This window comes from Mastigoproctus giganteus, chromosome 1 (genome assembly GCF_048544385.1).
Source record: "Mastigoproctus giganteus isolate SK-2022 chromosome 1, ASM4854438v1, whole genome shotgun sequence".
Lineage (NCBI taxonomy): Eukaryota > Metazoa > Arthropoda > Arachnida > Uropygi > Thelyphonidae > Mastigoproctus > Mastigoproctus giganteus.
Genome location: NC_143575.1, coordinates 319,920 through 343,369, shown reverse-complemented (window position 1 = coordinate 343,369; position 23,450 = coordinate 319,920). Strand labels below are relative to the sequence as shown.

General features: G+C 41.0%; 1 protein-coding gene across 1 annotated transcript in view; it reads left to right on the top strand.

Annotated features, from left to right (window-relative positions):
• Nucleotides 1-11,688: 11,688 nt before the first annotated feature.
• Nucleotides 11,689-23,450, top strand: part of LOC150090475 (uncharacterized) — a 95,094-nt gene continuing 83,332 nt past the window's right edge. The window contains exons 1-4 of the mRNA XM_090378055.1: nt 11,689-11,793; nt 15,911-16,124; nt 20,954-21,091; nt 22,943-23,190. Coding sequence (XP_090234181.1) covers nt 11,706-11,793; nt 15,911-16,124; nt 20,954-21,091; nt 22,943-23,190 — 688 coding nt within the window. The 5' untranslated portion in view covers nt 11,689-11,705. The remainder of the gene's footprint in view (nt 11,794-15,910; nt 16,125-20,953; nt 21,092-22,942; nt 23,191-23,450) is intronic.

Sequence of the window (23,450 nt, the reverse complement as noted above, 5' to 3'; positions counted from 1 at the left end):
AGTGTGAATTTAAATTGAAAAAAGATGGTTGTTGGATAGATGCTTGAAAATTTTCTTTCCTCAGATATGAATGGTATAGTATGGATAAATTTAAGGAAGAGGAAATGAAAGCACAGGGGCGTTTTTTTTTTTTTTTTTTTGTCTGATGCTGTAAAAGCTTGCTTTTTTGTGTCATTTGCCATTACTAATACAAAATTAAGAAATGAATATTACTGTTGCCTGGAATTGCTGAAAACTTTTATATAGTTTAATAGCTAAGTCATAAAGGACTGTCTGTTAACACTTTAATTTTTTTTTTTAGCAAAAGCTTATTTCCCATAACAATACTCACCCAGTAATCAAAGAGTGGTGAGTAGTGGGAAATAAGCTTTTGCTAAAACATTTTAATAATATATAAAATACATATTTAATGTAGTATATTCTTTTTATTCTATATTCCTTTGATTATATATATAAAGAATATGTATATAGAAACCATTGACTTTGCGTAACAATCCAATGATCACAGAAATAATAATAATAATAATAATACTTTTATCCTACTTTTAATTAGTATTAGTATTAATAACGGCCGCATGCTGCAAGAAAGCCTATGGCTTATGCTGCACCAGCCAAAGAGAAACAAAAACAAAACCGAATAAAACAATAATAATAAAAAAATAATAAATAAATAATAAATAAATAAATAATAATAATTAATAAAAGAAAAGGAAATTAAACCTATCATCCTATGCGCTTCCATGACCCGAAGGTACTATCCAGATGATCTTTGAATTTCCCCAAACTGTCAGCCTCTACCATCCATGAAGGCAACTAATTCCAGTAATTTTCACTCGCTGGCTAAAATAGAACTTCCTGCAGTCCAATCTAAACATTTCCCCCCGTAACTTGAATTTATGTCCCCTAGTTCTAGCATCATTTATAATCTTGAAAATTTTGTCCTCATTCATTTTACTGATGCCTCTCAGAGCCTTAAACACCTCAATCAAATCTCCTCTAAGGTGTCTACTTTCTAAACTCTGCAACCCACATATTCGAAGTCTTTCTTCATAAGGACGCCCTTTTGCCGATCACACCAGGCGAGTTACCCTTCTTTGCACCCTTTCAAGAAGCTCGATGTCTTTCTTTAGGTGCTCTCTGAAGAAGCTCAGCTTGACAGTGATCATTAACTACTCTACCAATTTTAACATCATCTGCAAATTTAGACATTACGCCTTCTATCCCTTCATCAATGTCCTCTATGAAAATTAAAAACAACAGTGGCCCTAATACTGATCCTTGGGGAACCCCACTTCTTACATCAACCTAATCTGAGGAATAGCCATTTATCACAACCCTCTGCCTCCTGCCCTGAAGCCATCCTATCCATCTAAGGATTTTCCCAGTGATTCCAACCTGTTCCAGCTTATAAAGCAACCGCTCGTGTGGGACTGAGTCAAAAGCTTTGCTGAAATCTAAATAAACAATGTCGAAAATATTCCCTAAATCCAGCTCGTGAGTGACCCTTCCGAAATAGCGAACCAGATTTGTTAAACATGATTTTCCCTTTACAAAACCATGCTGAGTATCCTTGAGAATTTCAATTCTATCCAAATGATCTTGAATTCCACCCTTGATCATTGCCTCCATGATTTTCCCTACCACTGAATCAGACTGACAGGTCGATAATTTCCAACTTCACTTTTAGAGCCACCCTTTTGTATGGGAGATACATTTGCACTTTTCCAATCCACTGGAATCTCCCCAGAGTCTAGTGATGCTTGCATAATTAGCCTCAATGGTTCAATGCACTCGCTTGCCGCCTCTCTTAAGATTATAGGGTATATTCCATCAACTTCAGGAGCTTTACTGGTCTGTAGGCTCGAAAGTTTTTTCATTAAATAATCTTGGGAAATTTCAATATCATTAATTACATATTTTTTAACTTCGCTCCCACAATTTCCCATTGCCACAAAAGGCTTTTCATTTGTAAATATCGATGCAAAATAACTGTTGAGTTCATCTGCAACGGCAGCTGGTGTATTTATTACTATCCCCTTTCCCTTACGTAAAGGTCCGATCTGGTTTGTCCTGCTCTTCTTGGCATTTATATATGTGAAGAATTCTTTATCCCCTCTCTTTGCTCTAATTTCTCATAAACTGCCTTTGCCTGTCGAACCTTCTCTGTGGCTCTATTACACATCACCTTGTAGCTGTTATAGGCTTCAGTACTTTTTATTGCTCTGTAACCTTTCCATGACACCTTTTCTGCTCAAGTATTGCGGCAACTTCTCTATTCATCCAACTGGGAACCCTCCTCGTGGAGTATTTTTTAATGGTATATACGCATTCAAGGCATCTGTGATTAATGTTTTAAAAGCGTACCACAGTTCAATTGTATTCATTCTCTGCGCGATATCTACCCAGTTAATAGAGGCCATGCAGTACCTTAAGGCATCGTAATTTCCTTTTCTGAAATTAAAACCCATTCCTTTGCCTTTTACTTCTGCTACCTCTCTGGTCATCATCATCATCCTCAGTAGAACTCCGCGATCACTTCCTGCTACTGGTTCCTCTACTGTCAGCCCTGTTATGTCATCTGATTCATGTGTGATGATGAGGTCTAGGATATTGTTTTCTCTAGTACTTTCCCTGACATGTTGATACAAATAACAGTCATCTAGTTGATTTAAAAATTTTGTTCCCCATGTCGAGTTTCCTTCCCATTTACTCCAATCAATTAGAGGCAAATTGAAATCACCCATAATAAGGCATTGACGCTTACTTGCCCGTTCCATTTGCATGTAGAGGCTTTTGTCATAATCTTCACAATCACCCGGTCTGTAGATTACTCCTCCTCGCATTATACCTTTGTTTCTAACTATCTCACACCATACAGACTCTATACTAGCATGTGAAATGTCTGAATCCGGGAAAGCTATCGTCGCTCTCAGGCTGCTTCTGATAAGAAGCATCACCCCACCACCCCTTCTATCTACTCTATCCTTCCTAAATACATTATAGAAGCCGTACTGAAACTCATCATCCCCAATTTCCGGGTGGCACCACGTCTCTGTAAGCCCTATTATGTCCGCGTTACTTGTTTTAACCAGCAGTTCGAATTCGCTCATTTTATTGACGACACTTCTAACGTTACTTTAAAAACAATTAAGATTTACTGTTCTTGTATATTTAACAACCCTAACACAACCCTTGAAGTTTTTTAGGCTCTCTTCCCTGATATTAGCTACCCGCTCACGTGAAACGTCTTTGCCCCCAGAACATCTAGATAATACGTCCAGTCGGGGTAACAGATAAGAACTCTTAAGGTATGTCTGTACAAGAGTAACTCTGAGCAATATTATCAGATAAACGCGTGTTAGTATTACCCACATTCCCCCTAACCAGCAGTTTCCCTGAACCTTTAAGGTATCCTCAATAATACTGGCAAAACAAATTCCTTCTACGTACAAGTTTCTATCAGCATGTACAAGTGTACATGCTGATAGAAATTTCACCCCTAAAGCCTTGGAGATTCCTTCAAGTCTTGAGTTAATCCACAAGGCTCTTAACACATAATTCCTCCTATCGTGTCTGGGCAGAATTGCAGACACATAGACATTGTGGCCTAGTTCGCGGCATTTCCTCAGCATGGTCCTGTATTTTTTCAACAAATAGTCAGATCGTGTACGATTAATATCATTAATCGTACATGAATAATAATATTATTAGTCCCCACATGAATAATAATATTCTCTTAAAATCTGACAATCTGTTGGTGACATTAGAAAGGCTATGATAGATCGGGTGAATGCAGACAGGACAACCACAGTGTCCGATTTGGAGGGAACACTCCCTCTCCCCCATTTTGGGAGACAATTGAGAAAATTATATTTCATTTTTGCAAGTTTCACACAAGGACAAATGGGACATACTATTGCTTCCGTGTTTTATATCTCGAGGGCTCGTGAAGGGGCGACGTGAGGAAAGAAGAATATCCCCTTCATATGTCAAAGTGAAACCCAAGAATTTCCAATCGTACACCCGCCTTCAGTGGGGTTTTCAAGATTCCATACGAGTTGATGCTCTAATTTATAATATTTCTAAGCGGTAATCTTATAATTTCTGCGATTAATAATTATCGAATTAATATAACTACATCTTAAGAAAAAGAAAGACATATCACCTCGTTTGAATATCGCGCGTTTACAAGAGCAGACGTTAAGTGGCAAAAACTTCGAGAAAATAAAAATATTTGACAAAGGTGGCGTAATTTGAAAATGACAGCAATGTGTATTTTTTTATTAAACCGGACCGAGAGTAACAACGACCCATTCAGATTATTAAGTAAATTAGAAAAAGAGACATTTCTTTGAGTATCGATTTGAGAAACGTTTTTTTCTACCCTATCTTGTTAATCGATAAATATTCCAAATTAACGGTGAATAAATATAAATAATGAACTGCCAAATGCGTGTTGCGTCTCTCATTTTTCGGTATCTTTATCACCAATAGTAAAATTGACAACGAATTATGTACACGCACAGGGGAGGGAAAATAATGAAACTCTTTCTTGAAATGAAACTGGTAGTTTTTGCGATGATTATTTGACGTGTTTATGAAAATCCAGTGATGATTTTTTTTTTTTTTTGATTCTTGCAAGTAGCACTGCGAAAGAAAACTCATAAAAGCTGTTTATTTAAGAGGCTATATAAAAAAAAAAAATTCCAGTCCAGTCTGAATTCGAAATTGTTGGCGCACATTCAGCAGGGAGATTTTTCACCAAAACTGCCGATTTGTTTAATTTATCAAGCGAAACTATAGAAACATGGAGGGCCAGCCCTTGAACTGTAGTTCCACCCCATCGAAAATGATGTATTCGTTCACCAAATTATGGAAAAACAAAATTTGAGAGGATCAATTGTGGTAGAAAATCGAAGCTGACTGAAATATTGTTTCTATTTTAATAAAGTTTATACGTTTGGCACGTTAAATTGCAATTTGATTTTGAGAGGGGTATAATAATCGGATGTTAAATTGCTGGCTGGTCAGCTGATGCAGTTGCTGACAGCCCCGTCCAAAGTCAATCGTCGGTGATGTTATCGTGAAAGGAAGCGTGAGGGTACCAACACCTTCCTGCAACGCTCAAGGACACGGAAGCTCACTCCACGTAACCCGAGGGTACACGAAAGGGTACTCCGACAATTTCCATAGAATTTTCTGCAAAACATCAACTAGAAGTTTAAAGCATCGACGGGGGTTGAGGCGTGCATGACCACAGGACGTACGGCTCCACAGCCCCAGTTTTCGTGGGAGACCGCAGTGAATAAGCTTACCATCACTGACCGCAGTCAGAGATTTCGCCCTCCATAGAATAACACACGTGGTAATTGGTCCAGAGAGCAGTGGATATTTTGCGGACTTACTAATCTCGCCACAACCTGTTCGATCAAATGGGTAAGTGTAGGTATGGCAGATGCATCTGCTGTCGGAGTGCATTGTGCCAACAACAAAGTTCAGAGTAGATGGGACTACGGTGTGGCGCTGTTTCTCTTGGAATGTCCTGAAACCTTTAGTGGCTGTGTGAAGAACCATGAATGCCATTACGTACCTTAACATTTTCGATTGCATGCTCCCTACGATGAGGCAGTTCTGTTTAAACGAAATGTCCAAGCCATGCCGTCGTTGTTGTTCGATGACCGAGAGCGCTGTATACGTTATCATTATGAAACCAGTGCCCCATAGAACAGAAGAATCATCTCTCTGTATCTACTGGCAAAGTACCTGTATTTCACTGAGAAAACCCATGAGATGTTTCAGGAACTGTTCGTGGAATTTCATATCAGATGGTTCATTGTTGATTGTGTACTTGTCCACATATTTTGGACAAGGTTCCAAGAATCAGAACTGGTACCAGAGTACCTGATGGAGATTACAAAATGCAACGCAAAGTAACAGTGTTCAGTGTTGCTTAGTGTTCAAGTCTGTATTGAGAATAGATTGAAAGCAGACTCTTCTCAAATAAGAGACTGACATGTAGTTGGGCCTGTTGTACTCCTCAAATGTATTTTGCGTGTGTAAATTACTTAGTTTCCACAGAGCTGAATTTTGTTTTCCGGGATGAAAATCTAGTTTTCTGAAGAAATTAAAGTATCATGCAAATATTGCTAAGAGAGAGAGAGAAGAAATTCACAAAACGGATGTGCACAACTAACCAAGAATGTAGAGTTAATTGGCTACGATGAAAAGTGCCATCCACACAAGAACTAACTGAATTGCCCATGCGTAATTTATAACCATAAATGGTGTGTTCTCTAGTGGATCTGCCTGTAAAAAAGGCACGTTTCCGGAGAGAGGGAAGTGGACAGCACACCTGAGACCAACTAACACAGCCACGAAGTGAATGAGGCCCGTAAGAATTCCTCGCTTCATTGAGGGAGATTTGAACCGGGGCCTGTTCCACCCTGTTTACGGAGAACGGTGATTATAGCCACTGTGCGACCTCGCGGACATGCTCGAGGATTTTGGGCTTGTTTGACTCTTTTTATTATTATTATTATTTTTTTTTTAACGAGGAAACTGAATGACGAAAGAATTTCTCCTTTTTATTCAGGGGGCGCCATTTGGAATTCTTAACCTAAACTCATCGTGGGTAAACAATGTTCAATTTCTCCAACAGTGGCGAGAGTGTAGAATGAGTTGCGTGTGTTTTTGGGAGAGGGGATGGTCAGATTTTTGATTAAGCGCTTATTCAACAGAATTTCTTTGTCAGATAAACAGACTGCCGTACTGGGTCAGCGGCATCCTCCATCGGTGAAGGCGAGTATTTTTATGGTAATCACTTTGTTTCTTACTTTTCTTTTTGAAATTGTACGGTGTGCAAACTCCCGTTGCACCGGGTTCTTGCGTGTAAGGGACGTAAAAGTTTTTATTCTTATTTCTCGCTAATTTTAATAACCTTTAAAAGTTGTCCGGGCCATACTCCAATATACGGTGCCCCCTTGTAATTGGTTGTCAGAACGGGGGGAAAGCAGTGATTGACAGGTTTTGATCCCGCCTACTGACTGCGTCCCCTCTTCGTTTCACGTGGATGTCACGTGACACGACGTCACTGGAGCGCGCTAAATGCGAAATTCGTTGCGTATATTCTTTCTTTTGAATGTTGGTTTTTAGTGCGTACGGAGGTGAGTTGTTACTTCTTCATTTTCTGGTTATTGCCTCGTGGTTTTCAGTTTGTCGTTATCCCGTTCCATCCTGCTGGTGAACTGTTTCTTTGTTTATTGCTGCTGTGAGGTGAGTTTAGTTTGTCTTGTATTTCTGTGTTATTTTCACGTATTATTAACGTAATATTGTGTCCGTTGCGGTTTTTTTTTAAAAAACGAAAAAATTCGATGTTGCCGTTTTGTGCTTATGCAAAGAGCAATTTTATTGTTCGTTGCACGTGTTAATTCAGATGTTATTAGTGGCCATACAAAAAAAATGTATATTGGGAATTACGTTTTTAATTAATTGTCTTTCGTTTGTGTTTAATTAAAAATGGTAGGTTACCTTTTTGCGGGACTTCGCCAGTTATTTGTCGAAAATTGGTCGTTTGCTGCGTCTCATTATATATTTTTTCGTTTTGAAGAACGTTTTTCAATTAGGAATTACGTTTTTAATTGTCTTTCGTTTGTGTTTAATTAAAAATGGTAGGTTACCTTTTTGCGGCACTATGCCAGTTATTTGTCGAAAATTGGTCTTTTGCTGCGTCTCATTATTTCTTTTTCGTTTTGAAGAACCTTTTTCAATTGGAATTATGTTTTTAATTGTCTTCGTAACCTACCATTTTTAATTAAAAATGGTAGGTTACGAAAGTTAATTTTTAATTAAAAATGGTAGGTTACCTTTTTGCGGGACTTCGCCAGTTATTTGTCGAAAATTGGTCGTTTGCTGCGTCTCATTATTTTTTTTTTCGTTTTGAAGAACGAAATTAGTGTGTTTAATTTGCAATTATTTTGGCTGCTGCTCCGAAAAAATTACTGTTGCCGATAATTTCGTTATTTTTCGGTTCCGCCATACTGTTATGTTGCGTGACATTCGCCACGTGCAGTTGTCGAGAAGAAGAGGGGGAACGCAGTGAATGGGCGGAGTTACGAACCGTACGTCACTGCTTTCCCCTTCTTCTTCTCGACGTAATTGTCAAAGGGGCACCGTGTTCTGGAGTATTACCGTTGTCCGCTGTGGGTGGAAGTGGTCACTGAGCGGCTAAAATGCACATTCGCAACGGCCCGCACGAGTCCCTGTTCTCGACACGAATTCATAAAGTGGGTATTTTAATACCTGCGGAGACGGTTGCTTTGGCTTTAAAAAGGGCATCCGGTCGTAAGAACACACGCTGCTCCCCGATGCGATGTCATTCTGGAATGACGAGTTCGAAATGGGACGGACAAAGACAGTCTAAACGGCGAGGACACTGCCGATGGTTAATGTTTACAATCGGTTACCCCTTCCTATTGATCGCAGCGAGTAGCGGTGATTAACGTGCCCAGCCCCCTATAAACATTAACCCTTCTGACTTTCATAACGCCACTATAATGAAGACTGGTAGAAAGACCCTTGCGATTCTACAATACTGTGTCCTTCCACCAGCGTGTATTCAAATTTCCCGGCTAAATCGAGTACGTAAAATGTCGCGCGCACATAAAGGGAACTTTTTGGAATCCACCCCGTCGATTGTTATAATGTAATAATTTTTCTTATTTCTACTCTTTCGTATTTACTGTCACCATATCCTTAGGTCATAACCCATCGTGAAATCAGCGTTAGTTGGTTACGGGCTATTAAGTGTTTACCGGTGGTGAAGGGAGCGTAAAATCCCCCAAGATGACTTTAATGGAACTCCGATGAATTATTTGCCGACCGGTTTGATTACGTCCCTGGAAGTATCCATCCATTCCTCCCGCTCAGGGAATGGTCGGATGGAAACAATGTTGGAAGGGATACATTGGGGACACTTTATTTGGACGTCACTCTTCTATTTGGCGTGTTTGCAGCGAACGGGATGATCGATCCCAGTTTGCAATTTTTGAATCGCACGACGTAATAAAGATCCTCTCGACCAAATCTAGGTGATAAATGTCTTAAATACACGTCATTCACTCGACATCAAAGGATTCCACGTTTTTCTCCCGATTGTGGCTGTTTAAAACAATGGTCGAACAGAAGTCAGTCATTTTGCATCAATAAGAATGAAAGAAAAAAAAAGTACTTCGTTACTTTCTTTCAGACTGCCAAAGTCAGACGATGTGAGGAGTGCTCGATCTATTTTGCAAGCGATGGGAGGGGGGGGAGGAAGTGTAAGTGTGTGTTTAGGGTCAAGCGGCACCTGGGGATTCCCCCATCTCCGCGTAGTTTACGTTGTGGTGAGTGGGAGAATATATTTTTATGATCAATAGAGACCTTTTTTCTTGGACTAATATTATTTGAAGATTCCCTCACGTTTCGGTTTTGGGTCCATCGTTGTTTTCTATATTGATCAATGTATATCAAGCTAATGTCCATGTTTGCAGGCGATAGGACGGTTGGCAGAGTTGTTAATGACAGTAAGCTACTGGAACAGGATCTTCAAAAGTTGGGCAGATGGGAACTGTAATTTAACATGACTAACGCAAAGTACTGCATAAGGGTAGCAGTAACCAGTGGCGTATTTGGGCCGGAACGAGTTCCGGTACTTTTTTCATATAATCGTTATATGGCGTTATCATATAGTCTTGTGGAGAAAGAGTGTTCCGGTACTATTTTTTTTTTTTTTTTTTAGTAATACACCTCTGGAAGTAACTCCAGAGTAACGTACCAACCGTGCGGTACTACTCTCAGGGTAGAATTAAAAATACTTGGGGGGGGGGGAATTGTGCAGTTAGATATGAAGTTTCTCAGCAGTGCAGACAGGCTGCTAGAGCAGATCATGGGGTGTCGTCGATGATATACAGAAACTCTGCTAGCAGCGATAAGGTGATTATCCATTTGTAGAAGGCAATGGTCAGGCCACACTTTAGTGCTGCATACACGTCTGGCGTCCTCACTTTAGGAAGGATGTAGAAATGCCCGAACGAGTAGAGAGGAGGCAACGAGAAAAGTAGTTGCGCATTAGGACTTAGGCTTAACTTCGAATGAGGGCTTGATATTTCATCAGTATCTTTGCGTCACCAAAACGAAGACGTTTGCAGCGATGTGGCTGCTACGTCAAGAGCTCGCAGGAATACATGACCGTCGGCTTATTATCTGATATGTGCAACGCTGCCTTTATCCCATTTATGCACCATCTGGTCATCAGCGCCCAAAACCCATTTCAACTAATTCCTCGGGCTCGAGTACTGGATCCTCAAATGGCTTAATAGAATAACAGGGAAGCAAATACCATTGCTAGATCGGTGCTGTATTCGAATCTAGACGCGATGCCTTGGAAACACCAGATTGCTGCCCAATATATCCCAACTCTAACTGAACTTATAATCCGACGTATCGATGCCCACAGTATCGACGATATCGTCACTACTCCCAGGACAGCAGGACGCTTCCAGGCTGACCCTCGGCTTTCTCTCTCTCTCTCTCTCCCTCTCTCTCTTCTAGCAGGGCTAATCAATCTGGGTTGCTTAAGGAATGTTTCCCGAACACACCATTCAGCTTATCAGCAGACTAGAGATTGATGTGGACAAGTTCTGGGACTCAAAAGTATACAGATCGGAGAAACTGCAGAAAACCTTCACGTAGATGGAGCTGTGACATCTTCTGTCCAGTGGAAAAGCCCGGGGAACACGTTACCGAGATGTCTAGGTTCGGCCCTGACACCTGCTGCTAAAATTATACCGAAATTTGTAACGTTGTAAATCCGTACGCTTTAAATCTGCTACTTAAATTTGTAAATATTTCTTATTTATGGCAGTTATTCGTGTAAGTTTACTTTGTAAAATCCACTGTTTGTTGAAACTATTTAATATAAAATTGATTTATACGTTTTATGAATTATTTAAATAATTACTGATCGCCCTCCTGGCTGAATGGCCGTGTAAGGGATGCGGACCACACTTATTGGTTAAATAAACTGATTTAATAATAAATAAACATGATCCTATAAGCTTCTTGTCTGATTTGTCTCCCTCGGAGATTTACAACTTTCCCTGAGAATTTGATAATCCGGAGTTAAAAATGATCATCCATTTTTATGCGCAAAATCACTTTCCATTCGATAATTTACAATCGACTAAACCGGTTCTGTGTGAATGCAGCTAATACATAATGAAACGTGTCAGAATGTGAATATGCAAGTGGCACGCGAGGTGTAGAAGGCCCAATAATTACTTTACGGTGGCATCTCGGACAACTAATTTTCTATTTCAACTAAAATATTGAACAATTGTGCGTAACCTTAAAGTCCAACTGCGCATTCTTCTCGCGACTTTAGCAACTTTTAGCATACATAACGGTTATCAAGATGATGGTATGGTTGTATCTTACTTTTAGCGAGACTTAAGGGTCAACCAATACTTGATCAATATCTCGTATTACCCCTGAACCACGTTACTCCCATCTCTTCTAGTTCTACCGCTGGAACAGCCTGAAATATTAGTTTTTGGAGGTATAGTAAACATGAACTCTGTTGGTGTTCATTTGCACAATATTTATGCCATTTGTTTTTCTTGCAGGTCACACCGGAATACCATCATTGAGTGCAATTGTACAGGACGAAAATGCCACTGCTCAGCTGGTTCATTGTGAATGCTTTGCTCATCCTTCCTCAAAGTGTAGTAACAGAACTCTGCCTTCCTACATCCCCGGGTAAGGACACTGTTTAAGACACTTCAATTTTGCCCAGTTTAAGACAGACTCCAAGGAAGAAATAGTTTAGGGCCACAAACTCTAATGTCACGTACGTTTAATCCTCTCCTGGACAGTTGACGCTATCAGTTTTCTAATTTCCTGTATTTTAGACGAGTGCGAGTGATGTTAACCTCAGATGGACAGGCTAGGCGTAGAGATAAATACGCTGAATAATAACTCGCTCACATAAGTGAGTTATTATTCAGTTGTCTTGTTTGCAAATACTACAATTCGCAGAACTGAAGTCTTTCTTAGTAAGGCTTACCCTTTCGTTCCCTTCAATCTCATTGCCCTTCTCTGCACAAGATCTACCTTCTTCTTAATGAGGCTTCCAGACCTGTGTTCAGTACCCACGATGAGCCTAATTATTGTCTTATATGAAAGGACAATCACCTTATCACTGTTGGCAAAATTCTTATATATAATTGATAAAACCCCATAAGTTTTCCTAGCAGTATTCGGAATACCTCATTTCTGATTGCACAATTACCACAAGGTCTTTCATGAGTGTACTACCACCGAATTCGTGTGTTATTCCAGGATTACTGTTGCCTACAGTGACGTACAAAAAAACTGCGTCATCTTAAGAAAAGTAACATTTTTAGACACGTAATGCGCCAAACAACGCTTCTATTGCATCAGACAGCAATTGCAAGGTGTTGCATCAGCCGTTTCTATGAATACGGCGTTGGAAGGGTATACACGCTCATTAGTATCCTGTTTTGCGGAGGTGTAAGCATGGCCCCATATGTTTAGTTGACACCAAGAAAAAAAAAAAGTGTAGCTGTTGCTCTGTCCCAGGAAGGGCTTTCTACGCGTGCTATCGCTGATAAAATAGGCTGCCACCAGCGAACAGTATCCCGGATGCTGAAATTAAAGCTTGAAACCGGTGATGTGAAGAGATCACCTGAATCAGGCCGTAAGAGAGTGACTGCGCCTTCCCAAGATCGATGTTTGAAACTGCTATGCCTTCGTAATCGCCATGATAGCGCTCCTGATCTAAAACTGGACTTTAAAATGGCCTTCGGTGTGAGACAAGTGCACGAACTATCCAAAGACTGCTTTCGGATTGTGGTCTGCATGCCTATCGGCCCAAGAAGAAGCCTTTGTTGACCCAACAAATGAGGAAGAAGCGACTTTCTTGGGCTAAAACGCATGTTTCATGGACGAAAGAGCAATGGGACACCGTATCTCTTCTGGCGAATCAAAATTCGACCTGCATCATTATTATTATAATTTTAATGCTGGTTGCATGGCTCGGATGGGAAGCGATATGTCAACAGACGAAAATCGGAGGCATACCATCCCGACTGCATAACACCGACTGTAAAGTTCCCCGCCAGTCAGATGGTCTGGGGATGCATAACGAGGAGAGGGGTGGGGCGAATTAAGTTTATTAACGTTTGATTACGGTTATGTAAATGCAGAATACAGAGGCGCCTCCGTAGCCAGGTGGGAAGGAGCAGCAGTGCGTAGCACACGCTTCTTGATTAGACCCGGGTTCGAGTCGGTGACCACCAAATACTGAGGATGCGGAAAGGTCAGGGAATGACCACCGCATATCCAGGAGCAATGTGGCCTTAGTTGCTAATGCCCCTAAAACCAAATAACAACAACAGCAGAATAGAGGTGAATGCAGAAACCTAAACTGCTGTCTTGGAGGAGCGCCAGAAACCCGTTAATAGGGATCACCACAGAGACGTCCAAAACTGCATTTTTCCAACACCTTTCCACACAGAAAAATTGGTAAGTTTTATGCTATTTAGATTTAATGATGATTTGTCTTCTTGTCTTACAAGGCTTAAAACATACACCAATGTTTTCCCTCGTTTTCTCCCTTAAAGTGCAGTCATATTTCAGAAATGTAGTGTTGGATTGGCCCAGCAACAGTGAGATTTGAAATTGAAAATTGCTGGTACATAATGCCGTCTAAAATTGCTCACAAGAAGCCAACAAGTAAGATTCAGCTGCAGGAGAGTATTGTAAGGGTGTGGTACCACGAAATTGGGCAACCATATATCCACAAGTTGATTAACTCTAGGCCAGATCGTTGCAAGGCTGTAATTGCAGCTCGAGGAGGAACAGCAAAATATTGAGGACTTATTTTGCTGATTTACAGTACATAATACTATTACGTTAACTTGTCATTTCAGTTTGTACACGTAAATGCAATAAAATGTATGTTTGGTTGTCATGATTGCCATTTGCATGATTTCTCATATTTCCATTAATTACGCATTTTACCCTTTGGGAAGATATTTATGGCACATCATTAAGGTTTATCGGTGGAGTCTTTTTATTGGATTTCATTCACGGAGATATATATCCCATCCAACAAATGCATTTCGAACATTTCTGCAACTCACAATGCAGCGCAAAACACTTTATTTGCAAAATTCACGAGCGATGCAGTTTTTTTTTACCGCCACTGTATATGCATACCTTGAATTTACCGCTTAAAGTTTAAGTACCACTTAAACTTCAATTGCCACTTCTCAGCCCATCTGCCTGATTTCTTTTGGATCTATATTGGTTGCCCAGCTGAATACACGCAATGAAAGCGAGGGAGACCCACCCATTATGGCCTATGGTCGGAGGCTCTTTTACATCGAGATAAATATTTCACAATAAGTGGAAATAATTATATTCAATTGCTTCCTTCACCACTACACTGCACCTTATGTTGTAGGGCAAAGTTAGAAATTAGTTAGTTTCTTAATTAGAAACATCGGTGACAGAAATGCAACAGCTGTGCCTGGTTCTGAGATTCTTTAGAAAGCTGGGAAATTTTTCCTTTTAACGGAGTCGAAGATACGAACTTTCCACATGAGACCAATGTCAGATAAATTTAGCGCGGACAAGTTCACCTTTCTTCGGAGTGAAGTACAATTATTTAATTTTTAATTTACTGATCTACACCTTTCCGTGTAGATTGGTACTGTATCGCCATACCATTGTGAACGTCTTCACATTTTAAGTACGTAACTTGAACAATTCTTGTTACAGATGAATTTCGTTTTCCTAAATATTGCTTAAAGTTTTTTTTTTTTTTTTTTGGAGTGTATGATTGTTTCTCTCTCTCTCGCCTTAATCTTTCATAGTGCGGTCAGCAGAACGAGTCGTGTTCTCATCGGTTTTTTAACGCAAAGAATTCCAGCTGAAGTGACTGTTGATGCAGGAACAGCTTTCAGAACTCAGTCCTTCAAGTTCGACAAGGGTCCGAGGAATATAATTACACCGCACAATTATCAATAGATGGCTAAATAAATGTCCATTATTCGTGGATACAAAATTAGACTTGCGCGACGTACTACGTACAGAGTATGTTAAGCCATAGAATTCCGCAAACGACCCAAGTTACGACCATCATATGCGTATATGTTACATATATGATGGTAAGATGTGTACGCCACCTGGTGCACACATCTTACTTTGGAGGTTTGGCGTATCGAACAGAATTTCTAATCTTCAACCGAATATCGTTGTGCAGTCAAATCAAATTCTTTAGTCAAAAGATTCTGTTCAAGCACCATTTCGAGACCCAACTTCTATCGGCACTATAAAATTACTTCTTAGACAATTACATTAACGAAAAATTGTATTCGTAAACGTTTTGCAGAAGGTTTTACGTTTAATTTTTTTCATTATCCGTATATACACACGTATTCATCATGATGACCATTATCCAAAACACGTACACAAAACCGACCGTTGTACAAGTCACTGCACTTAAATGTCACGCGGCTGGTAATGTAGCCGCTTTTGTCCAAAACAAATTAAATCTCGCGGGTGAAGGTGCAGTAGAAGTTAAAATCCATCTCTCAAAAAGGGATCGAGGATAAAGTGAGTAGCGGCTGCCGGTGAATTGATTAGTAGCGCAAAAAAATTCTTTTTCCCTTCAAAAAACAAAATTTATCTGAAGGGGGGATGTTCGTTAGTGGAACATCCCAAATGCTGAGCACCCTCGAGCATTCACGCGCTGGTTGCTCTCTCACAATCCTTGCCTAGTCACATTTATGATTTCAACGCCACCTGGTGTGCATTAGTTTCGCATTAACAAAATTCCATTTTGCAGATCGGGAGACGGAGCAGCGGCACTTCTACCCGTTTGGAGTTCCCCGGCAAGTTGCGGTCGAAGTAAGCGACAGGGTGTCTCATCAAGTGGTTTCTTACATCTTTGGGATCATCCTGGAAGAAGTCGTCGGCTACCAGGACATCGTTTATCGAAGGTTCAACGGATTCAACATCACACGGACGCTGTTCAGGATTTCGGGCTGTTGGTCCCCCAGGTAGGAATTCCGCTACTTCCATCCCATTCATTTCACCACAAACGCTCGCTGCGCAAATTTCATTGTCCTCGGGGTAGTCCCGTTTCCCACAAGGCGGGTTTCTCTTATTTCGTAAGTGTTTATTGAGTAATAAACATTACGGAGTAAACTCCAATAACAGTGCGCATGTGCAGTATCATAAGACATTAAATAACGGCGCATTTAATATTTAATTAAGTTTACTCGATGATTGAACGTGGTAAAAAATAGTGATTATTTTATTTGTGCAAGAATTAAAGATAAATCCACATTTCTAAATTTGAAAGTTTAGTGCGAATGAAACTTGTGTGATTTGTGAAAGGGTCTACTTGCAAGTTGTTCAGCAAATTTAAGTCACTGAGTAATGGGCTGTTTTTACCATAGTCATTCCTGTATTTGATTGGAGAGAGAGATAAGGAACAGAATACTTTCTTTTCTACGCAAGATGTATCTAAGATGTTATAATGTGAATTTTTTTTATTTATTTACAAAAATACACAACACTCTATTTACAATCATTGGAACCTGTGTAAGAAACTCCAGCAGGAAGTGGAGCTTCTCTTACAAAATTGTAAAACCAACAAAACTCTCAAGACTCAAAAGAAATGCATGCATGCACACTCAGTGACGTTTGTGTATGGATGTGGCCTGTTTGTAGCGACTCCAGGACCTGGGTCCATCTCCGCAAATTCTCTATCTTGACTACAGAATCTGTGTAATCAGGGTCTGAAATGTGAGCAGCTGTTGCCCGTCCCAAGGCACGTGGAGCCGGACATAATCTACTATCTTCACTTCTGTAGTGCGCTAAAATCCCGCATCCACTGGAGGTAGTGGAAAACCAGTAGATACCAGCAATCCCGTACTCGAGATGCCCAGTCCTGAGTACCAGCAGGAAAAAAAAACATAATAAATAAATATTTAAAAAAAAACACCTGTTGTTGACGTCTCTGAACAACCTCAGAGATCAAACGAATTAAGTCCAGGATGATTGGTAGGGTGGCAGGGAACAGCTCAGCAAGAGCTTGTTGAATTATCCAGCGTGGTGAAGCATCTGCATTCTTCTGCTGAAGACGTCGTTGGTGAAGATTTGGAGGGCTTGAAAGTTAGTCTCATTTTCAATTAAGGCGTTAAGATTGACTTCTGAGATGTTCTAAACCTTATTTTTAAGTGTTCTCTGTTGTTCTTCGTAGTTAGGGCAGGAAAATAGGATGTGGTTACAGGATTCCTCTTCCTCACAGGAGCAGTGAGGATTTGTCGCCCGTCCGAATTGGAACAGTTTCTTTAAGAGCACCATGGCCTGTTAGGATGTTGGACGTGCTCATGGATGGGTAGAACCAATTACAATGCGGCTTATTTATGGCAAAGGTGACATCCGGGATAAAACGTCTGGTGACCTCTCCAGTGGGACTTTCATCCCATCTAACCTGCCAAAGGGAGAGGAGTTTATTCCATAGGTTTATTTTTTCCTGTTTGAGATTTTAGTAGTAATTTTGACTTTAGTAGTAATTTTTACGAATTTTTTGTAGCAGGATTGCGATCTATTCCAAGAAATGAGGTTGGTAGGCTTTTTTGTGTTTGTAGACGAAACTTCTATAAGCTATATATAGGTCCAGGAGAAGGGCCCCAGATAGAACCTGCAGTGCATTTGTTGATGTTGTTCTTGTTACAAGGTGTATCGCAAGCAGCATGGTTCTTTGCATGGAAAGGAGTTGGGCCCGGATTTTACTGTTAGTGACCCTATGGAACCAGACCCCAGCAGCATAGGAGGCAATTGACAAGAACACAGCTTTATAGTAGAGATAGGATTCTTTTGGTGAGTCCCCAGTTCGAACGGGAGATCCTGATGTCGACTGCAGTGAACCTTTTGCAAACAGTTTTGCTTGCTAAACTGTTCACGTGTGGTTGGAAACTGAGCCTGTCGTCCAATATGATGCCAAGGTGTTTAGTTTGTGCAACATATGGAATTTGCTTCCTGTGAATAAGCACCTTAGGGGGTCTGTGGTAATCCAACCTGTTTTTGAAGATCATTAACTTTGTTTTTGTGTTTGGTATTTTTAATTTATTTCTGATGGTCCAGTTTACCAGGTCATCCAGGACAATCTTTGCTCGGTCCTCAAGGGTTCTCCTGGATCTTCCTGCAACGCAAATAACCAAGTTGTCTGCATAAGCGAAATTGACGCAGTTGTCAAGCTTCTGGTGAGCCACTGGTCAAGTACGGACTGTTTTTATATGTTCAATAATTTTCTCAACTGTTGAGTTCCAGTCATATGCTTCACCGTTTTGATATTGCACTGTGTTGTATATATTTGGGCAGATAATTTTGTTCCCACAGATCTTGTATATGAGCCCCCAGGGATGAGTGTTCTCTGCTTGGAAAACCAATTGTCTCCAAGACCTTAATTTGTTCTCTGCGATGGCTTTATGGTAGATTTTTCGCTTCTCCTTGTACTCTTGCTTGAGAGCATCAACTTCATGTGAAAGCTCAGAAACAAACTTAAGTTTGGTCAGAGTTCATCTACTAAAAAAAATCTTTGGAAGTATATACAATAATTTCCCATGTGAACATTTAGCGCCATCTAATTTTAGTAATTTTTACGAATTTTTTTTTTTGAATATTTCCCAACTCTTGAGCAAATATTTTGCTTTTCTGGGCCCATATAGGAACAGCATATTCAAGAATCGGCAAGACAGTAGCGACAAATTTAAACACTGCATTATGAGGGACGAAAGAGGCGTTGGAGGAAAAGCAAGACCCCTAAGTTCTTATGTTGGGACTTGGGTCTAAATCCCATCTTTCAATTAAACCCAACGGTAACTGGAATTGGTCTTCAAGATGTTTCCGGATGCTGCATGGAGGAGACTTCTTCCATTATACGTACATAAGTGTGTGTATGTATGTACACCGATGAGCCAAAACATTACGACCAGTGAGTCGTTATGCAAATCGAAGAAACTGCAGGTGAACTACGGCGAGGGTCGGACACTGTATAAAAAAACACCTGATACTGAGCTCCCTTAATCAGTGTTATTCTTGTTCTTCAGATGGGAAAGGCAGCGGACTTAGGCGAGTTTGACAAAGGCCAAATTGTAATGGCCACACGACTGGGTCAGAGCATATCCGAAACGGCACAGCTGGTGGGATGCTCACGGTCAGCCGTGGTTAGTACCTAACGAAGTGGTCCGAGGAGGGAAAACGCACGAACTGCCGGCGAGGTGTTGGACGACCACGACTCATCGATTCTCGAGGTGAACGAAGGCTCTCCTCGATGGTACGTGGCAACAGAAGTGGCACAACTCGCTGGTAATTGGAATGCCGGGGATGGGGTAATGTGCCACAACACACAATACATCGATCCCTGCTGAAAATGGTGCTGCGTAGCTGCAGGCCGCACCGAGTACCCATGTTAACCATGGTTCACCGGCGACAGCGCATACAGTGAGCACGCGAGCATCGAAACTGGACCTTGAATGATTGGAAGAAGTTGTCTGGTCCGATGAATCACGTTTCCTGTTGCACCATGTGTACAGCCACTTTCGTGTGCGTCGTTTACCTGGAGAAGTGATGGTGCCTGCCTGCCTGGATGCTCTGTGGGACGAAAACAAGCTGGTGGCGGCAGTGTCATGCTTTGGGCGATGTTCTGCTGGGATACCTTAGGTCCAGTCATCCATGCGCTGGACTCTGACGTCTGCCACCTACCTAAACATCACTGCTGACCAGGTACACCCTTTCATGGCAACGGTCTTCCCCTCTGGCGGTGTCGTCTTTCAGTAGGATAATGCGCCATGCCACAACGCCCGGATTGTTCGAGACTGGTTCGCGGAACATGAAGACTTCTAACGGTAACTGGAATTGGTCTTCCAGTTTTTGTCCTGGCCTCCAAATTCCTTAGACATCAATCCCATCGAGCAACTGTGGTTTGTGTTGGAACAGCAACTCCCATCTGCGGCGTCTCAACCGCAGACCTTAAAAGTTCTGCTGGTTACGTGTTGGTACCAGATACCACAAGACACATTTAGAAATCTTGTAGCGTCCATTCCTCGCCTGGTAAGAACTACTTTGGCTGCACGTGGAGGGCCAACATTTTTGTGTTTATTTTATTTATTTATTTTTTTTTTTGACTGATGCAATATAAGCTTGCTTTCTTGCATCATTTGCTAATACTACTATAAAGAAAAATGTGTTCGACAGATGTCATTTAGACATTCTACATGGCACTTAGCAGCAACTGAGTGTGGTGAGGTTATAATGGCAGTGGATTATCTTGGAATTGGCAGTATTCTCTGGATCTGCGAATGGTCATCTGTACGGCTGTGGGTTGCCTAACAGCGATCGGTTATATCGAGTTTTAAGTTGAGGTAGTAGTCAGTGCTCATCACCCCATAATTATGCGAGGTGCACTTTCATCTCGCACTTGATAAAAATTGGGTCAACCGTCATTAGCCACTAAACGGCAATTCTTAAATCACATTTTGTTGGATTTCTTAGGAAAGATATCTTATTTCAACGTTAAAGTGAAGGAAGAACGTTCACCAGCTAAAGCTTGAAGAGTACTAAATTCCAAATTCATATCACGATCCTGGCATCGTTATCATCAGTTCTAAACCTCAAATGGAGACTCCAGCGAGTTTGTTTTAAAGGAATGGAATTTTGTGTAAGGTGTTGTTGTCATTAATTCTTTTATTTCATGAAATCGGTGCTCTTTTGAAAACAGGGCCATCTCGTGAAATCTTTTTATACTAAGTTTTTAGTGTTGCTAATTTGTGTCTTACTTTAAAGTCTGTCGCCTTCTTAGATGGGATGTTTCTTTCAGGGAATGCATGCCGCAGAGCAATTTTGTACCCCAAGTGCTCGTGAACCTGGAAGTTTGGACATCGCCTTCTTCAAATTTAGACAGATGGATCGGGGCGGGAAAGATTCTAGACTGCGGCTCCCTCGGTCCCATTGGCAGGTAAGTGTGACTTTTAACAAGTTGCTTTAAACGGAAATCTGAAATGCGCTTTTAATTGCTGCCAGCGCTGATCTTTTTCCTCCTCTTTCGTAAAAGTGCTTGAAGGGAAAGAAAGTTATTAGTCATCTTTTAAGCGGATAAAAGGTTGAGTTTTAATCACTTGTGACTCTGCTTAACTCGGCCAATTTACATACAAATCACTTAATCTCGATAAACGTTGATAGTTTCTTCTAGACTAATAGCAATTACCTTTTGGGGATCGTCCATGGTAAGGATTATGCGGTGTTCTTTGATTAGTGGCAGCGTGTTTCTGAATTCTTGCCGATTCATCAGTGCACAGGTCAGTTTGCAGTCATGAGAAGTTTGGCAAGACAAACTGCTTCCATTTCCCAATTTTCTCGCGGAAGAGCGATCTGTTCAAGCTTTGGATTGAGCAGATGCGCTGCAGCGGTTAAACCTTTAGCAATCTCTCTGCACTACTGAAGATAGACGTATCCTAACCGACACGACTTACACCCACCTGTTTTCTATTTTTTAACTTGACAGTTCGGTTAGAGTTAAACCGATTCGGGATAGACTCATTTGTGCTTCAAAAACTTTTGAAGCACCTTAAATTAAACACTGTTTCATGTATAGTTTGATTGACAGTAGGTATCAGGCTTTATTAGTAACAACCGATATAAGGCACCACGGATTTCCAAAATTATGAGCGAATCTCTCAATTCTATCATCAGCAAACACGCTCTAGAAGAGGAAACCTGTGGTCGAAAGTATTTTTGACATCATATACTTGGATTTCAGGAAGGCTTTTGATACTGTTGCACATAAGACTGCTGTACAAGCTGAAGCAATTTGGAATTAGAAGCGAGTTACTGCTATGGATAAAGAGACGGTTCAGTGGAAGAAGACAAGTGATTATTCTCAATGGGCACTGCTCTTCGTCGACGAATGTTATTAGGTCTGTTGTTTTTGATATTTATCGATGTATTAATGAAGATGTGTTCAGATGATAGAAAGGTTGGCAGGGTGGTTAATGACAGCCATCATGACGGCAACAAGATCTAGGAAAATTGGGTCAGTGTGCTGAGAAATGGCAGTTTAAGTTTCACGTTGACAAATGCAAGGTACTGAACATTGGTAGCAGAAACCCCAGAATAACCTATCAACTGAGTGGTACTAAAGTCAGGGTACTAGAGATTGAAAAAGACCTGGGGTTAATTGTGTAGTGTGACGTGAAATCCTGTGACAGTGCAATCATGTTGCCACGATAGCTCATGGGGTTTTGTCAATGATATTCAGAAACTTTACTAGCAGGAATAAGGAGGTGCCTTATTATCCCTGTGTATGTCCCTTTGATGCGGAGGTGATTATCCCTTTGCAGCCTAACCGTGGCCTTTATAAGGCCATGGTTAGCCGCATCTTGAGTGCTGTATACAGGTCTGGAGGCCTCATTTTAGGAAGGATGTAGAACTGCTTGAACGGATGCAGACAAAGGCAACCAGATTGGTGAGGGAACGAAAACGTGCTTTTACCTAGAAAGGCTTCAGTGCTGCAAATTGCAGTGTCTTGAGACTAGGCATCTGCGGAGAGATCTGATTGGGGTGTTTAAAGCCTTGAATAAATTGAGGAAGCTGAATGTTAATGGTATTCTTCCACTTGCTGAGACATGGAATATAAATTCAAGATAGGTAAATTGGGTTTTTTTTTGCTGATTCTATATAACTTGCCTTCGTGCATCACTTGCCATTACTACAACTATCATCGGTTATTTTTGTATTTGACTTTAAAATTAAGCGTTTGTCGAAGTTTTCTTTGTAAAATGTCTTTCGCATCGGCTTGAATCTCTTTCAGGTTCCGGTGGGTGATTCCACATCGTTCTTTGCCGCAGGAGGGCCCTGTCCTTAGTTGGAAGTCATTCAGGAGCGACAGCGTGTCGTCTCTCTTCTACATGTCTGCTGACGATCTCTTCGAGTGGACATTCGACAGGACGCGGAAGAACTATTTCTGCGCCTTGGAAGAGTGCATTGGAGGCATCTTCGTGTCGTCTCGTTGCAGGAAGGAGGGCGAGCGATGTGCCACTTTGCTAGCGGGATATCCAGGTGAGTTCGTCTTCGTCCGTTAAATCTAAGTTAAGGAGTGCGAAGTATGCGTTGGCAAAATCGGATATTTATACAATCCAGCGCACATTTTCAATTATTCTTGTACTTCGTTGTCGGTCGCGTTTTCAAGATATTTCGCCCCACAAAGTGGCATGGGGGGGGGTAATATTGACGCTTTTTCTGTAAATAATGACCTCTGCCTCCAGTAGTTCAAAGCTAGGCCTACAGCGAATTTCCTCGCACGATCTCACGCGAATGTG